This window comes from Trachurus japonicus, chromosome 16 (genome assembly GCF_045865225.1).
Source record: "Trachurus japonicus isolate A0001 chromosome 16, Traja_1.0".
NCBI classification, from domain to species: Eukaryota; Metazoa; Chordata; class Actinopteri; order Carangiformes; family Carangidae; genus Trachurus; species Trachurus japonicus.
Genome location: NC_140922.1, coordinates 29,672,446 through 29,690,488, shown reverse-complemented (window position 1 = coordinate 29,690,488; position 18,043 = coordinate 29,672,446). Strand labels below are relative to the sequence as shown.

General features: G+C 42.0%; 1 protein-coding gene across 3 annotated transcripts in view; it reads left to right on the top strand.

Moving 5' to 3' along the window:
* The window catches only part of grik2 (glutamate receptor, ionotropic, kainate 2), a 322,650-nt gene that overhangs the window by 104,547 nt on the left and 200,060 nt on the right, over positions 1–18,043 (top strand). For all 3 annotated transcript variants that reach the window (XM_085803022.1, XM_085803021.1, XM_085803023.1), the window contains exons 2-3: positions 4,525–4,692; positions 8,609–8,866. In XM_085803022.1, coding sequence (XP_085659148.1) covers positions 4,525–4,692; positions 8,609–8,866 — 426 coding nt within the window. The remainder of the gene's footprint in view (positions 1–4,524; positions 4,693–8,608; positions 8,867–18,043) is intronic.

Genomic DNA, 18,043 nt, shown 5'->3' with positions numbered 1-18,043 from the left:
CATGCAAAATAGGGCACTCCCACGAGACGAATACTAATGAGAGACGAAAACTTCTCGACAGAGCCGCCGCTGTCAGAGGTCTTTATGTTGATGTTTGCTCCAGGCTCCAGCACCAACACAAAATAACCCCCCCAACACCCCCCTTTTATTTCTTTCAAAGGTCTTTTTTATTGATGACAAAACATGAATACGGCAGTCACTGTACAGGAAGGTCATTTTTGATTTTTCTGAACAACAGCCACCCCATGACACAACACATCCCACTGCCCAAACATGGACAAACACAGACATCCACTGAAAAAACTGTGGATAGATTATTAACAGCAATGCTTAGAAAATATAAATAGATGCAGTGTAAATTAACAGTAACAAGAGCAAGACAATAGAAAAAAGAGAAACAAAAGTCATTAAAAAAAGTAAAATACAAGAAAAGAAGGGGGGGCTACTCAGAAATTATTGTTGCGGGATTCTCATAAAACACCAAGAGGGGGCGTCATATTTTGTAGAATTTATTCTCTGATCCCCAAATATAGAGGTATGCCATGTAAGGCACCTCAAGATTCGATTCGATTACGATCCAGGGTGCTACGATTCGATTAATCAACGATTATCACGATATTAACGATTATGACGATTAGCTATCACAATTTGCATCTTCTCTGTCTGGTCTGGTCTAGAAAAAAGGAAAACTGTTCAAATCTATCTAACCAACTGTTTTAGCTGGTTGTTATGTTCACTAACATTAGTTAACGTTAAAATTACGTTACACAGTTTAACTCATATAATATACCTGGCCATGCTAGCTACTCTCTCAGCCTGAGGAGCATCAAGCTTCTCCATCTCTTCCAGGAAAAGATACATTGTCATTTGTTATACACGGATACTGACAGCAACACAAATACGATGCTGCAGCAGAACAGACTTTTTGAATCGGGACACAGCTAAAGAGTTAGCTGCCGCCATCTTCACCTGGTCTGTTCCTTCAGGTGTCCGGGCGGCATGTGCGACTTTTATTTTCGTTCCGTGTGCTGCGGTTGTTTTCCTGTCATTAAGTTATTATATAAAATAATAGTTTTTGAACATTTATAAATCTTTATTGAATCTTCACGCGTCGTATCGCGATGGATCTAATAATCGATTTAGATTCGGCACACCCCTAACCGAATGGTGTATCTGATCTTTCTTAGATTCATGTCTCTGAGCCGGTGTGAATGGAAAGGAGATAGGAGAAGCAGGATCCCTCCATCTCAGTGAAATAGCACATTGAGATGGTAAAGAAGCAAAAGCCAGGAAGTTGACCCCCTCCCTTTTTAAAAAAGAGCATATTTAAAGAGTGGGCTGGTGAGCCCACTGTGAGGGGCCGTTGATCAGCATCAGCTCCTTCTGGTGGTAATCGCTGCTGACAGTCGGGGGGCCTGCAGTACTTGTTGTATGGATTATGTCTAGATTAGACGAGGGTCCTTCAGTGGAGTGCTTGGAGTAAATAAAGCACCGAGTCTGGACCCCCGAACCCCCCCACACCCCCAGCCCACATGACTGACACTGAGCCACCAGTGTGCGGCTGTAGGGGCTCAACCTAACCCAAACAACACACTTCAATCTGCTGCTGCTGCTGCTCTGCGCTGCTCCTGGAGGGCCTGATTGATTGATCCGCGGGGGCAATCAGAGAGCATTGATCGCTGACACCCACCACCACGACTCCACCTCCTCCTCTGTGTCCATTCATTTGCTGTGGCTGTATCCACTGGAGGGCTGTCACTGCACCTTTAAGCACACTTCACAGGCTTTTTTCTCAAGGAAAGGCATTACACCACTTCATACCGGACACATTACTGTAATTAAATTCTCCCCGGGATCTGGTTGCTTCTGCGATCACAGGTCAAAGGTCATCCTTTGGGGATATTAAAGGCTTTTTTTCAGGGCTTGAGCATATGCAGCTTCTCCACACAGTGTTGGCTGCTGCAGCACTTCCACAGGGACATAAACCTCTCCTGGGTGAATAATCAGTACAAATAGACCAGTGGACATGTAAATGTGTGTGAATAAAAACACAAGGAGACAACCACCCAAGGGCGTCACTTTGGGTTGAACATGGGGTTGTTGATTAATGAATTATATTCATCAACAGTCTTAACATGCTCGAAAGGGAGTAGGAAGAAGTAAACTGTCCCTTTTTATCATATTATCCTCTAATAATTTCCATCAATATTGCTTATCAAGATATCGAAAATAAAAATTATATATACTGTATGTATAAAAATATAGAAATCTATTTGAAACCTACATACAGCCATATGCAGACCTATATACATTCATATTTAGCCAGTATGCATTGGGCATGACCAATTATGACTGGTTATAGGCTATAACCTTGATTTTGGGGCTGTAACCCCCCTAACACCCCCATAAACTACGCCCCTGCAACCACCAACATTTTACTCACATTCATCTGATCCCTAAAAACTGTTTACCACTTTGTATAGTTTCAAAGCTCCTTCCTGATTGTATTGCATAAGCTACAAAATATAAAATAAAACTTATTACTCACAGTCTCAGCAGCTCTCACTTCACACTAATCTTAAATTAAATGTCAAAACAATATCTTCTTTTATCCTTCATCAAGTGATTGCAGACAAGTGTAACCATGGTGAGGTAGATTGAACCAAACACATAATGGAGGACACAATAAGCAAATAAAAGGAAGCACAGAAAAATAGGACAATAATATAATTGGAAAGTAGAAAGAAGTGTGTATGTGTGTGTTAGATAGAGATGTAGTGTATACTGTATATTGAATGAGGAGCCTCCTGTGGCCCTCTGGGTAAAGCCGGGCCTCCGCTGAGTGTGTAGCTCCTGCAGCAACAGTTTCATCACACTTTGATTGGAGCAGAGTTATTGAACGTTGTTGAGCTTTCTGCGCCGCGCCCTCGATCCAGTAAACATCACTTACTCCAACATGCCCTTCCTTTAAAAGATGCACAACTCAGAGGAGTAGCAGAGAGCACTCATAAACGGATCAATCGATGGATCAATGAGAGAGTGGAGCGTCTTCCTGGAGAAGGAGGAGGGAGGGAGGGGGGAGAGAGAAGATATATTTCAAATAGGAAAAGGTTAAAGAGAAAATTTCAGTTTACCAGTTTTTTAACATTTACATGGACAATTATTCATTTAATTCAACCACAGTGACTAATAGAGGAGGGACCAGCACAGCATTTTATTATATACAAGCTCCAGTGGACTGGCACACTCAGTTTTTTCTTTTTTTCTTTTCCACTAGCACTCGAGCGCGATGTCTGCCACAAGAATCAAACCCGCTAATTTTAAAAACACATCGGCAACAGCAACCACTGATCTGTACTGACTGAGACTGTTGTTATTCTGTCACCTGAGTTAAAACACGCTGTGGTCCGTTATCGAGGTGCAGACGAGGTGCAAAGAGTAGTATACTGAGCAAGATAGTTATCTGTAGTTTACCTTAGTACTCACGAGTACTCGCCCCAGTTCAGGACTCTGCTGTGAAGGTGGAGACATGCGGCGGTGGTGTATTTGCGACAATTAAAAAATGAAGGAGCGGCAGCTAGGATTTAGGAATGGCGGCCCGCCACTCCTACAGCAAATTAATGTAGAGGAAACACTGAGCTTTTTTATATATGGAGTGCCACTGCTCACTGACACCGATGTCAGCAGTAATGGGAATAACGGCGTCATAAATAAACAACGTTACGCTACTTTTTTCAGTAACGAGTAATCAAAAAAGTTACTGTTACCCCTGTTGCAACGCTGTAACCGTTCCTGACAATAATATACGCCATTACTTGACTCAAGAGGTCCCGTCACAAAATAATACACCCGTTTGATTTTACGTTTTACAAGGCTTTAATAATATATATTTACTGTATAGTATATAGGTCACCATTGTAGACAGAGAATGTATATTTCATGTTTCTTTACTATAATCCTTAAGTTGTATTATCACAATCCTCTTGATAAAAGATGTGAGCCACTGGTAATTGAAGATGGTCAAAGGATGAGTGATGAGTTAGTGATGTAACTACCTCTTGACTTGGTGGGAACATATAGAAACAGTGCTTATACTCTGTACTTTGTCAGTGTGTGATTGTGTGAGGCTCAGGAAGAGCTCAGTGTGCAGCCGGTGCATCCTGCTCCTGTTTTTAATCACTTAGCACCTGTAAAGAAAAATGGAGCGACTTGCCTTCAGTTGTTTTGCAGTGAATCCAATCCAATCCCATCTCTGTGTGAGAGAGAGTGTGTGTTTCCTCCTTCTTCTTCTTCCTGTTTTCTATCAAACTGATGCTGATGCTTTAAAAAGTGCAAACCCGGTTTTCTTCCTCTTCGCTGTGATTGAGATGCTTCCTCAGACTCAAATTACTGGTGCAACAAGGGTCCGTGTAATTAAGTTATAACTTAATTACATGGACCACAGGCTACTGTTAAAAGCATCTTCTCCGTTTTCAACCCCGCTAATCAACTGCCTCTCTCTCTCTCTCTCTCTCTGTTTGACAGGGGGGATATTTGAGTCCATTGAGAGCGGCCCATCAGGTGCTGAGGAACTAGCCTTTAAATTTGCTTTAAACACAATCAACAGGAACAGAACCCTACTGCCAAACACCACGCTCACCTACGACATCCAAAGGATAAACATCTATGACAGCTTCGAGGCCTCCAGGAAAGGTACGTATCTCTTGACACAACAGTGGTGTCGGATCGGTATCGGGTATCGGCCGATACGCTAAGCCCAGGTACTGGTATCGGCATGGAAAAGCAGAATTAATAGTTTGATACTATTAAGATTAATTAGTCTGACTAATTCAAATCAGATCCAGAGGTGATCTGGACCACATGTGAACTCATTCTGTCAGCAGCCTGAAGACGAATGTGAAGGACGTCCTGCTCTCCTGTCGTCCCCTGACACAGTCTGATTAGTCCAAGACAGTTTATAATGGACCTGAAATATTTTACTGTTTCAAATGAATACAACCTAATTTCACTGGAGAGCCGTGGACGGACATAATTTGCTCAACCTCTTTATACCCTACTCTCTCCCTCTCTCTCTCTCTGGATCCAACAAAAACAACAGCACATTGCTGTGTGTTTGCATGTAGAGCGGTAGTTATAGTTATAGAGCCCGTCCACACAGATATGGCTTTAAAGGGATAGTTCAACATTTTGGCAAATTGGCCCATTGCCATAATCCATATAGGTTTAGCAGTAGGTTTGTTACATTTAATGGTTGATGCAAGCTATTTTTAGAACGGCAGAGCAGAGCCGTGAGCTGCTCAGAGCTATGCTACGGAAGCTAATGGGATTTCTTGGTTTCCCTCATCAAACTCATCAAATACACAATCCAACAACTCCAAAACGCTCTGGTGGACAAGTTGTGACCTGCACATTCACCACGCTATGAGATAACAACAGAACGTTACCAGACAGAGTTGTTTTAGAGGGAAATACAGAGACTGCTTGCTGAAAAACTGCCTCCGATGGGAATGCGCATCAGCGGTTTTGCATGAATTTACCTCTAAAACAACTCTGTCTGGTAACGTTCTGTTATTATCTCATAGCGTGGTGAATGTGCAGGTCACACCTTTTTCCACCTGAGCGTTTTGGAGTTGTTGGATTGTGTATGTATTTCTTTCAAAACGGACAAGAAAAAGTTTCTGTTTCCATGTGGACGAGGCCTCAGAGTGGAGATAGAAATAGATCAAGTGGTCGGCAGGTGTGAACTGATGCGCTGAGAGCCGACCACCTGTGATCAGATCACGTTGACGCAGGTCTGAACGGGGCATGAGTCATCACCCCTCCCCCCCTCTAACCCACTCCCCCCTCCACCCTCCCACCCCCACCTCAACTCACCACTAACCCACAGAGTGACATGAGTCACGGTGTGGATGGGTGTTGGATCTCTTGACGGCATCCTAAGTAGCTGATAAGTGACCACCTCCTGTGTTTGGTGACAGTCCCTCCAGTTTGATGGCTTCTTCTCTTGCCAAAATGGCAGATGTGTGTGTGTGTGTGTGTGTGTGCATATACTCATGCCGTAGTAGATTTGCAATGCAAATGTATTCCCCGTTCGAGGCTTACGAGCTGCAGTGGCTTAGATTGCGACAATTATAATCAGGCGAGGGAGAAATGGCTGAGCACTTCAAATGTAAACAGAGAGAATTGATTGGTTCCAGGTAATGACTCAGCGGCAGTAATTCAAAGACCTGTTTGGCCCCCAGAGACGGCCAATAAAGTGCTATAATCTACCAGTTTTGTGTGTGCATCAGACTGACATTTCAAGTCTCTTATCAATTACGGCCCATTATATTCTGTCTCAGCGATTTAGCCAACTCACTTATATTAAATAAGTTGAGTACACAGTAGAGCCTTTTGCAAAGATGAGCCCCGGTTTGAATATCTATCTGATTGCATTTCCTTGAAAGCTGTCATTGGAAATCTAATGCAACAGAGGTCGTGTATTCAGTATTAGTAGATCCTAGTTCTCCTCCTATTCAGGACACACACACTAACACACACAGGGAGAGACTTATGAGCTGCTCCAGTCTCAAACTTGACTTTAAAGTGCAGCACAGGAGCCAAGTGCAGCGTTTATTTTCTGACAAGCAGCTGAAACTGTGCAGACAACTGCTCCACTACCTCCACCTACTCCTCGCTCTCCTCTGCTCTGGTCGTTGGATTCACTGTCACACACCACAACTACACACACACACACACACACACACACACACACACACACACGGAGCTATTCTTAAAGAAGCCACGCCACTCATGTGAGATTATCTTCATTAAAGTGAAATAGCGATACGTCGATGTCATGCGCTAATTATACATTAGCATAGCTTAATTTTATGCATGATTCTTCTTGAGGCAGATGTGTGTATATATATATATATATATATATATATATATATATATAATGCATTGCAGAGTATGATTGTTCACATTTTTTGAGACCTAAAATATAAATATCTTCATTCCTGATTAATTTCTGATTTATCAAAACTCCCGATAGTTTTCCTTCCCTAGTATAGTTAATCATTTTACACTTATACATATGTTTTTCTTATCTAAGGTATTTTTATATAAGCCCATGTAGGGTTTTTAACCTCTCCTGCAGTTACTATTCTTGTTCCATTTCTGTTTTTGTAATTGTCCTTGATTTTTATGGTGCAAATAAATAAAACTAAACTAAAACTAGACCACCCAAAATGTTCACAAATCATGTTTTCAGGGGAGCCCGTGTCTTGTTCGACTTTCTCCGAGCAGCTCATCCAAAATATATAATTTTTATTTTTATACAGTTGCCACTGCACTTCCCTGAGTCCTCAGTAATTCACTGTGTTTGAAGTCGATTGGATTAGTGGCTGTGGAGAAAACTGAAACACACACACTTAAACACACACTTACACACACACACAGTGGTTCATTCATTCATTAAGGCCTGGCTTGCACACTGTGTATTTGCTGAGGTGGCTCTGCTCTTCCACACCTCCTCTGTTCCTCTGCATCGTTACAGCAGAGGAGTCGACTCCCTCCCTCCCTCCCTCCCTCTCACTGAGCTCAGTGGGTTTTAGTTCATTTAGATCAACAAATAGACACAGGCAGACTCCAAACCAAAAAATACTTCAGGCATGAGGGTTATTATTCATGTCAACAAAAGGTCTCCCCGCTGTAAGCAGCTCAACACTCCTCGTTCCTCTCTCCTCTCTCTATTCTGTGCCTCCTTGTGCTCCCTCCCTTTCGACCGGCTCCTATTAACTGAGATCCACCTTTTTACAACTGATGTCCATTCTGCAGAACTGGGAGCCTGTGACAATGACTGTGGAGCAGAAGGGCAGTGCATGTAGGAGTCAGTCAGAAATAAAGTTGTCAGAAATTGTGGGAAATAAACCAAATACAGAAAATCACCAGATCAGAAATGTATATACACATTGAATAAAGACATAAAGATATCACTACTGATTTACTGAATTGATTCGATTTTGATTCACAAGGTCCCGATTCGATTCAATATCGATTCTTTTAACCTGCAATTTTACAAAGATGGAACTCTCTTACCTGGTGCATTATTGAAAATATTAATGTTTACATTAAAAGTTGACCCAAAAGTACATTATGCACGTTTATTTAGCATGACCCACTCCAGAAGTAAACAGTGCAGCTCTTCAGTACAGTTTCATATTTCATAATTGTAGTAAATATGAAATGAGGCTGAAAATCACAGGACATGTCTGTTCTGATGATACAAGTCAGCGGCCCTGAAATGTGCGTTTCTCACATCTTGGAGGTCTTTCTTCCTGTAATGGGTCTGTGCACACAATTATGCTACACACGCTTTGACCAAGGCGGCGGCCCGCATTTGAATAAACAGCAGGCTACTGCTCTGTGATCTTGTCTAGTTAGTGTGTGAGACTAACGAACAGGAAATGGCATACATAAAAAGATCAATCTAAGGATTTTATGAATCGATATCGGATCTTTAAAATGAAGATGAAGAAAATCTTTTTTTTAAACCCAGCCCTAATATGGACATTTATTTATTTCCCTATACTGACGAGTCTGATATACTGTATCTCTTCTCCAGCCTGCGACCAGCTCTCTCTGGGGGTGGCGGCCATCTTCGGCCCCTCTCACAGTTCCTCGGCCAATGCGGTCCAGTCCATCTGCAACGCCCTGGGGGTGCCGCACATCCAGACCAAGTGGAAGCACCAGGTGTCGGACAACAGAGACGTCTTCTACGTCAGCCTCTACCCGGACTTCTCCTCCCTGAGCCGGGCCATCCTGGACCTGGTCCACTTCTTCAAGTGGAAGACAGTCACTGTGGTTTACGATGACAGCACCGGTGAGTCCAACCTGCTTCTGCTGCTTTTTAGTGGTGGTTTTATTTTATTCCCGCACTCCTCTGGGTGGCAGACATATTGTTTTCAGGTTGTGTGTACAGTCCTTATGGAAACTTCTTCAAATTTTGTCAATGATGAACAGATTAGATCAGTGTGACCTCATGAAACACTTTTTAGCTGTGACTCAAGACTTGACAATGGTTCATTTCACATTTGATGCTGCATCAAGGATAGAAGGTGAAACTAAAATGTTGCATTAATTGTGTTAAATGTTTTGTGGTGAACTTCACACAAACTTTCCTACATTTTCAAGTTTTTTTTATTTTTATTTTTTTACTCATTTACTTCCCAGTTGTGCACACAGTGTCACACTGGAACACGAGGGAACAACAGAACGAGAGAAGCAGATTTGATATTGATTAATATGACACAAGATACAGACGCTGTATATTGACATAAACTGAAATGCAGAAAACACAAAACAGATTATAGATCTGATTTTTTCTTCAGTCATTCATCATCTCTTGACTACAAGCAGCACACACACTCTGACAAACACACACTCTAGATCTGCTCTTATGTGTTTCTCCGGGTCAACAGATATCAGGCATTGATAATTAAAGAGACTAAGTATATGATACAGAGAGGTAAAGTTATCAGAAATATCTAAATAGATAAAATAGTTGTATGTATAATAACAAACGTCCTTCCCTGGTGCTGGTTGGTTGGTCACACCCCTGTACTGCATGTCTAGGCCTTTTCATTGGTGCATCGGTTTGTACTGAGACAGAAGCTGTGTCCCAATTCAGCAGCGTTTAAAGAGTGATGACGTCACAAGGGCATGACAACACTGTCCCATTTCAGAGGCTCCTTGAAAATGTTTCAATATTTGCCTTCGTGGTCTATGACGACTGCAAAGGAGAGAGAGAGAGAGAGAGAGAGAGAGATAGAGTGGGCTTTCTGTCAGATTATGTTTCCATTGATACAGAAAAAGACAGCTTTTTTTTTCCTCTGGTGAGGTTCCCTGATATAATATTTTAAGAACCGGAAAAGGCATTCAAAACTACATTATTTCATTACTATTTATTGCAAGAGCTATAATGTGTACAGTGGCTATAGAAGTGCTTATTCATCTTAATTGACAACAGTTAGCGCGGTCATATTTTAGCAGCCAACTGCTAGAAGCTAATGAACCACCAGAAGTTGTTGGAGGTCAAAGAGCTAAAAGTGAATATTTGTCTTGTAATGGTAAGAAATACAAAACACCCCTCGATAAAGTGTATATTTTTTACAAATAGCAGCAGCATCAGCATGGTTCATCCTGTAGGAAACATGACTGTGCAAAATGCCAGTGTACCAATCCATCCTGTTGGTGTTGAGATGTTTAGCCCGACCACGAGACTGGAGCCTCCAGCCACACACACAAGTCTGACCTTTTTTATATTACATACAGCAAAATAAATATTAATCATAAGATGGATGTTTTGCTCTTCTCTGTTTTTATAAACAACCTAAACTAATGTGGGATGGTGGGGGTGAAGTTTGTTTTTCTCCATGTTCAGCTGGATATTGTTACAATTTGTAAATGTTCTGTTGTGTTACTGAAGTGAGAGTGTGTGTTTGTGTGTGTGAGGCTGCAGAAAAAAACAGGCCTGTCGTTGTCGTGGTGTTACTTAGCGAAGCGGACCTTGTTCAAACCGTCGCTATTATTGTGGTCCAGGTCACCCGGCGACAAATAAGCCAGCAGGCTGTGCACATGCACCATATGCCGCGGGTCAGGGTGTGTGCCAGCCCAGAGGCCGGCTGCCAGGCTTCCCAGAGCTCCATCCAGCAGGCTCACTGGGACCAGCGTGCCCACCATCGCTCTACTGCAGCATGTGTGTGTGTGTGTGTGTGTGTGTGTGTGTATGTGTGTTTTTACTGTGTTTTAGCATTCAGGACACATAAACAAACAAAATATCAAGAATATTTGCAAATGAAAACATTATAGCCATTCATGCTGTCCTTAGTTGTCAGGGTCGCCAGAGGCTGGAGGTCGTCTCTCTGCAGCTTCCATTACAGAGCTAACACACACACACAAACACACACACACATTGACACACACACACACACACTGCATTGTAGTTTTCTTTGTTCCTGGCAGACTTTACCTGTTCACCTCTGTTGGACGACACTGATCGTCCTCTTCATTAAACAGTGTGACGCAGTAAAATGTTGTGCTTTTCTAGTTTCAGAGACCATTAAAACTTTTACGGTGGCCCTGAGAGCTCAAAACACTGCAACTTAATCAACTTAGCTTTATGAATTTGTCTACACATGTGTTGCAAAATGACAGAGAGCTAGAGAAAGAGGAAAGTCTTGGACGACACTGACCGTCCTCTTCATTAAACAGTGTGACGCAGTAAATGCTTTAATTTTGTGCTTTTCTAGTTTCAGACCATTCAAAATGTTGGTTTTTTTTGTTGGTTTTTTTTAACTATGGTGGCCCTGAGAGCTCAAAACACTGCAATATAATCAACTTAGCTTCATGAATTTGACTACACGTGTTGCAAAATGACAGAGAGCTAGAGAAAGAGGAAAGTCAGGAAGACTGGACATTTAGAATGTTCCTTTTTGACCTTCTGAGTATTCCCATGACATCTTCCTGCATTTAAAGCCACACACCTGCCGTACCTGTGTGTTTTTACTGACTCTAATCTGTCTGATTAGATCTCCACCCCGGTCAAGGTTAGATGGAGCTGTGCTGGAGTCACAGACACACGGGAACCTAAAGTGCTTTAATGAAAAACATGAAACTCTCCGGTCCAAACAGGAGCGTCACAGAGATGCAGGTGCAGCAGCGTGCTCACACTGAGGAACACTTCTTATTAGATTCACTCAGACATGTGAACAGAAAACACTCGAGTGAATGGACCAAAACTTGTCCCATTGTAGGACTACTACACGTCCTGGTCTCACTGTCCTCAAAACACACTGTATGTTATTAATGTTATAAAATATGATGCATTAGTGTAGAATGAGCCACCTGACGTCTTTTAAAAGGGCATCTTACATAACACCTGTTTATATTTGATCGATATAACTAATGATATTTCTCTCTAACTTTCTAACAACCCCATTTTCCAAGCAGAACTCCGTCTCCTCAGGTGACTCTGACATTTATGTAACATTTATTAGACTTCACACAAACTCCCTCTGGAGACACAAAAAGGCTTTGTGCCACTTTTTCCTCCCACATATGTAATGGTAGTAAAAAGTACAGCTAGGGGGCGTTCATAGTGTATTTCTATTTTGTGGTAGTGGTACTTCATCACCCACAGCTGGAGACATATCGAACAAACACAGGCTACAGACTTTCTTGGGTGAAGTAGTTGGTTGACGTGTGTCAGACTTAATAATGCAGCTGTTCCCTGTATTTTCCACGTTAAAGCTGCAGCATAGTAACATTATTAAAGACGTTTCAGTTTTTCAGAGCTTTAAGGACGTGTAAAGGTGGGAGTTTGTGACAACGATCCATTTTTTTTAATACATAGTAATTTGAGTTGTATTATACAGTATTTGTGGATGTTGTTAAAGGTCTAGTGTGTAAAATGGGGGGAAAATGTGACATCCAGCGTTCAGATTCTAATATATATATATATTTTTTTGCCTGGCTCTTTTAAAAAAAAAAAAAAATTATGGCCTGGCCCTAGCTGCTGTTTCCTCCTCCTCTTTCTTTCCTTACGCCGCCTTCTTCGTTGGTTTATTTATGCACACGAAACCTGGTTTCCTGGTTGGTTTTCAGCCATGAGACGCAGGTGGAAGGCAGAGAGCCTCCATTCTCACTTGTAACAAGTCACAGGTCATGTAGTTAACTATCACAACTGTCACAATTAGTCCGGACCTTTTTAATTAAGGTAAAAATGTAGCATAGCCACAGGATAAATCAGACGGAGTTCCTCTTTAAGGTGTCGACATGTTTATAAGGTTGTGCTGCAGGTAGGTTTGGATTTGGGTACGGTGAGAGGAAATGAATGTATGTCAATATAATGTTCTAAGTTATACAGTAAGATATGTGTGTGTGTGTGTTGGTGGGTCTTTGCTCTACAGGTCATGTAGGCGGCGTTAATGAGAAATAAATAGCCGCTGATCCCACCACGCCTGTTAATTAACTTGTACCATGGACAAAGTAAGTTCACTATGGGGTTAATCGTGGCTTGATTTTCTGTCTCAGCGAGAGGAAATGAGTCTCGCCTCTCGCTGCTCGACGTGCGAAAAAAAACCCAGCTTCTGCTTCTTCTCATTGCTGGCCATTTACGCAGCAGACCTGATAGGGAGGACAGATAGTGCTGATGGTGGACACCGAGGGCAAATGGAAAACACATCTAACGAGGATCTTGACGACGTTTGGGCAGGATTCCATTTCATTTAAATCTCTCCGTCTCCTCTTTCGGTAAGAGAAGCACGTCGCCCGCCCGCCCGCCCGCCTGGCCGGCCGGCATGCTGAGCAAAGTCAGTGCAGCAGAACATTTATATTACCATATAATTCTCATGGGTTCTCCCCTTGCCCCCCCTTCTACCTCTGCTGCTCTTAAACCGTGTCTGTTTTTCAGGAATGGGATATAAAGGAGGTAGGAAACAACTTCTCTGTTTGTGCTGTTTCTCCACCAAGCAGGGAGCAAACAAGAAAATCAATAACCTTAATGGGACTGCTCTAACGGCTCAACTTTATAATGGCAAAACTGAGATGGCAGCAGCATTTGTTATAGCTCTCCCAGCCAGCCCATAATATCCATACAACTACCTGAAAACACACAACTACAACAACAACAACCACCACCACCACCGCCGCTGCTACTGCTGCTGCTACACACTTTGATTAGGTCATAAGAGAGAACAGGGTAGTACACAATAAAACACAACTGCTTCTCTGTTGTTCACACTATGGACTCCACACACACATATGTTCATCTGTAATCAAACAATATAGTCTTCAGTCATGACTGTTGTTGCTGCTGCCCCTGGTTCAGATGAGGCAGTACTTCAGTCTGCCACAGAGAGAAGCTGAGTCAGTCTCATCCACCTCAGAGTACAGCTGCAGCTACTAAACCTGCAATTATTTGGATAATTAATTCATCATTTCATTTATTTTCCCCCAAATATTCTGCACTAGTTCTGAAGAGGAAAAAGAAAATCCAGGAATATGAAAAAGTAAAACGAGGAGAGAAGATTGTTGGAAATGTTAAAGGACAAAGAAAAAAGCTGAGAAGGAAAACAAGCGAAGCAAGAAACAGAGCCAGTCAGATCGTCTTCTCTTTTTTTTAACCATCCGACCACCCTAGGAGTGTGTTCTAGGCAGAGAAACGGCCTTTTGCTCCCCCGATTTTGAAATTTGCATTTAATAAATATTCATTCCTTTGTTTCAAGAAATGGGGGAGGAACTGATGTGGAACGTTTATTACTCCAGGGAGACTAATTTAATTGAGTTTTACACTGCAAAGATGCTGGCTTCAGTGATACTCCAGCTTATCTCTGTGGTCAATCAAAAGTGGTGCTAAACACAATAGTTTGTTACAGCGTGTTACACAGAATATTAAGGAAAATATATAGTTTGAACAGTGGTCATTCAGAATACACAGGACCAACCATCTCCAATACTGCTGATTATTATTATTATTAACATTTACAGACTAATATAAACTGGATAACTGAATAGTTGGAAGGCTAATTAACATGTTTAGACATGTTTAATCATCAGGCTTGAGTCACTTAAGGAATTTATTTATAATTTATGAGCTTGGCAAGCTGCTCAGAGGCCACTCATGGTGTGATAGAGAGAGGGGGGTTATAGACAGAGAGAGAAAGTGACTGCAGATCAATATGTCTTTAATTGCTTAATTAAACCTATTTCAGTCCTTCAGGCTACCATGGGTGTTTTTATCTCCTCTTGTCTTTCTCCTGAGGTTTGATAAGGACGAAGCCAAAAGCTTCATCATGCAACACAGTGATGTCTCTGTGTTGGAGAAGGGTGGTGCAGGGTTGGTCTTAACTTTGGTAGCGACACAACATCATGCATCAGTGGAATCACAGCAAAGAGTCACAGCAAACAAACACTTACTCTACAAAACATCTGTGAAGTTTCAAGACGATTCGACAAAGAGTTATTGGAAAGAAAACAAAATACAGAGTCATATAAATGGACCCAAGCATTGTACAGTGAAACCAAAGGCCCCAGCTAATACTGACACTTTCATTATGAGTGCGGAGAAGGTCGTCTGGTGATCCTGAGACTTCCTGAAAAGGTCTATTGAAAACCTTTATGCCATCTCTTAGTGGAATTCAACAGAGGCAAGGTGAATGTGTTTGGTGAATTTAATGGAAACTTAGCAGCGGTATGCCGTCAGTACAAGCAAGCGTTAAAGATTAAAAACAACGTGGAACTCATACAGCTCCCTTTTTTTCCGATCAGAGCAGCGTTCTTTACCATAAAGGATCTGAACTTCCTGTCATTTATAGCAGCAGTCGCTTGGCCTCCAGCTGTTGAATCAATTCAGATCATTTCCTTGAGTCTTATTGAGAAAGACCAGAGCAGCAGGTTATGGATGGTTGCACCTTGAAGATAGTGCTCTATCTTTGACAAGGAACTAGTACTTGAGACACCACATTTTCAACCTACTGTACATTTTTTCTTGGTCTTGGTCTTGACTCGGTCTCAACCCCCTCAAAGTCTTGGTCTTGGTCTTGACTCTTGGGTTAGGTGGTCTTGACTGCAATACTAATAAGAGCACGTCAGAAAACGTCAGCTTGTATGTAAGTAATTAATTTATATAACACATTTCATACGCCAGGTGTAGACTCAATGTGCTCTAAATGATACAGAAAAGACAAAGGACAAAAGAGTTCCAAAGAGTGGGACAATAATGGCTAAAGGCACCACAAGTTGCTTTAAAGAGATAGTTCAACATTTTGGCAAATTGGCCCATTGCCATAATCCCTATAGTTTTAGGAGTAGGTTTGTTACCTTTAATTGTCGGTGCAAGCTATTTGTAGAATGGCGGAGCAGAAAACATTTTGTCACGAGCTGCTCAGAGCTACACTACGGAGGCTAATGGGATTTCTTGGTTTCCCTCATCAAACTCATCAAATGCACAATCCAACAACTCCAAAACGCTCTGGTGGACAAGTTGTGACCTGCACATTCACCACGCTATGAGATAATAACAGCACGTTACGAGACAGAGTTGTTTAAGAGGCAAATGCAGAGACTGCTTGATGAAAAACTGCCCCAGACGGGAACGTGCATCAGTAGTTTTGCATTAATTTACCTCGAAAACAACTCCGTTATTATTTCATAGCGTGGTTTGATGAGTTTGATGAGGGAAACCAAGAAATCCCATTAGCCTCCATAGTGTAGCTCTGAGCAGCTTGCGTCTCTGCTCCACTCCTCTGAGATGATCAATGGATCAACAAGATCTTGAAGAATCACGAGGACCAAATCGTCCACACTGTGTTTCAAAGCACCGGCCGAGGGCTGTTGTGACACTGCACCACGGATCGCAGCGTTGGGTTAATAGAAAACTTTGGCTCCGCTGCTTCCAGTGCAAAAACATCAGGCTCATTATCAGCCCAGTCAAGTGCTTCCTGTCTGTACCCTGGTTTTTATATCACAGCAGCAGCAGCGCTCTGAAACCGTCCCCGAGGTGACGGAGGACAGGAAGGAGATGCTGTATTACCTCTGACGAATCACATCTCCGTTCACCGTGACTCAGCTCATAGTCATTTTTAATTTTTCTGCACTCTTTTACTTTTTAAGCCTCGGAAACTTCCTGTGAAGCACTTTTCTGTCTTTCTTTTTTATTTTTTTTTTATTGCCGTATGCTTTTACTCAAAGTCTGTAATCCATCACTGGCTTCTCCTTTTCTTTCTGGTTGTGGTGCTTGATGAAAGGTCATCTTGACAACATGTTCAGTGCAAGTAATATGGATGGCTGCATGGTGTAATTCTAAAGTCATCATTTGAGAGAGGCAAAAAATAATGAAGAGCCTCATCTGACAGGCCACAGTGGTATTTAGAGGGTGTGCCTGTCTGATCTTTGTTAAATCCAGTTTTTCTTTTCAAGTTTGAAAAAGAACAAGAAGTAACCTTTGAGAAGATTGGACTGGGAAAACATTTTGTCTCCTGTTCTCAAATCATAAACTCAAGAGAGAAAACAAAGGAGATCAGATCACCAGATTTTTCTTCCTCACAGTTTATTTGTTTTTAAAGCAATACATCTTCGTTGACACTTGTTCCAATTTCAAAATGTCCAGACAATCAGATAACTATGGTGGCCCTGAGAGTTCAAAACACTGCAACTGCAGATTCAGAAAACATCTTCATCAATTTGACAGCAACAAGCTCTGCAAATACTCAATACAATGGGAAAACTAAAGTGGTCAACCTGTTGGACTTGTCGTCCAGTAAAAAAATATTGCGTGCCTCCCAGGCTGTGGTGAGGATCAGACCTTCATGTCTTCTCGTCTCAGCTAGTCTGCTAGAATAATTCATGTTGTGTTGTAGACTGAAGTGGCAGTATGTTTCTGTATTTTCATGGGGCCAGTGTAGTTTACCACAGTGGACTCAGCCTGTGGAAAGTGGATACAGTGACTAATGTGTTGTTTTGGCTCTCAATTAGTTTTCTAAAGGCAAACTTTTAGCTCAGGCAAACTTTTAGCTCAGACTCAGACTGTAGACTTACAACAGCAAATTTAGCACATCCTGTGGACTGAAGGTCAGGATATCACCTCACAAACTCTGCTGCTTTAATTTTTCTTCTCTAATCTCTGTTTCTTACGGCCCCAAACTTGATAGAGCAACAATACTTACCCGAGTTACTGCAGTGAAATGCAGCATTTTTGTAATATACTGTGTTTCAAAGGGCAAAGTCTGGCCTCTATTGGTGAAATGAGTATTTCCATGTTGGACTTTAACTAACATGTTGGGCTTTTCACACAGGATGGATGTGACATGTATGGTGGAGCACTTAGAGCGCTCAATAAGACAAGGAAAGTGCTACGTATATAAGAGCAGTCCATTGACCAGTTACTGTGGAGGCTGAGCTGGTGCTTTTTAGCTCTGAGGTGGTGCACCATGCACGACCTAATTGACATCCTGATTACCGTGTCTGATGAGTTAAAGTCTGAGACGAACTTTCCAATTGA